Source organism: Malurus melanocephalus, unplaced genomic scaffold (genome assembly GCF_030028575.1).
Source record: "Malurus melanocephalus ecotype Western Australia unplaced genomic scaffold, MMel_1.1 scaffold_10233, whole genome shotgun sequence".
NCBI classification, from domain to species: Eukaryota; Metazoa; Chordata; class Aves; order Passeriformes; family Maluridae; genus Malurus; species Malurus melanocephalus.
In genome coordinates, this window is record NW_026633463.1 from 1 (window position 1) to 996 (window position 996).

At 56.6% G+C, this 996-nt stretch overlaps 1 protein-coding gene across 1 annotated transcript; it reads left to right on the forward strand.

The window, feature by feature from the left end:
• Positions 1 to 71: 71 nt before the first annotated feature.
• Positions 72 to 967, forward strand: LOC130588697 (zinc finger protein 436-like). The gene is made up of 2 exons (XM_057389588.1): positions 72 to 400; positions 569 to 967. Exons 1-2 carry the CDS (start codon positions 72 to 74, stop codon positions 711 to 713), a joined length of 474 nt encoding a protein of 157 aa, XP_057245571.1. The 3' UTR covers positions 714 to 967.
• The last annotated feature ends 29 nt before the right edge of the window (positions 968 to 996 follow it).

A 996-nucleotide genomic window follows, 5' to 3' on the forward strand; every position in this document is an offset into this window, starting at 1 on the left:
TGGAGGAGGCTGTTTTCAGTGTCTCCACAGCACAGGAATCCAACGAGGAGGAAAACTTCCAGAGATCCCACATGAAGATGAGCAGCATGCCAAACCCAGGGTTCTCTGAGGGGGAAAGACCCACCCTGCACCAGGAAGGCACCCAGAGCTTCAGCTGGGACTTGGAGCTGAGGGTCCTTGAGGAGCTTCATGGCAGGGAGAAGCCCTACAAGTGCTTGGAGTGTGGGAAGAGCTTCAGCTGGCGCTCCATCCTGATCCGCCACCAGCGGACCCACACTAGGGAACGGCCCTACGAGTGTGATGAATGTGGGAAGGGCTTCAGCCGTAGCTCCAGCCTGATCCGTCACCTGAGGTTCCACACCAGGGAGAGGCCCTATCAGTGTTCTGAGTGTGGGAAGAGGTTTTTGATCAGCTCAGATCTCGTGAGACACCAGCACATTCACAGGGAGGAGAGGCCCTTCCTCTGCCCCGACTGCGGGAAGGGTTTTAAGGACAACTCTAACCTCCTCAGGCACCAGCGCATCCACACTGGAGAAAGGCCCTACAGGTGCTTGGAATGTGGGAAAAGCTTCAGCCGGAGATCTGTGCTGATCTCTCACCAGAGAATCCATACTGGGGAGAGGCCCTACGAATGTTCTGTGTGTGGGAAGACGTTTCAGAGCAGCTACCATCTCCTTCGGCACCAGCGCATCCACACCGGGGAGAGCCCGTAGGAGTGTCCYCAGGGTGGGAAAAGCTTCTTAGACAGCTCTACCTTGGCCCGACACCAACAGAGGCACTGGTAAGGGAAGTTCTGCCAGTGCCCTGAGTGCAGGAAATGTTTCTCATCCGCTGCTCCAACTTCATCCTCCATCGCAGCATCCAAGGTGGAAAGAGCCTTGGTGACCCACATACCCAGTGATCCACCTTGGGAAGACACCTGACCCCTTCTCTGCGCCTGGGACTGATGTGAGGTGGGATGGAAGAACATGAGGGTCTGGCCATGCCCCTGTCATT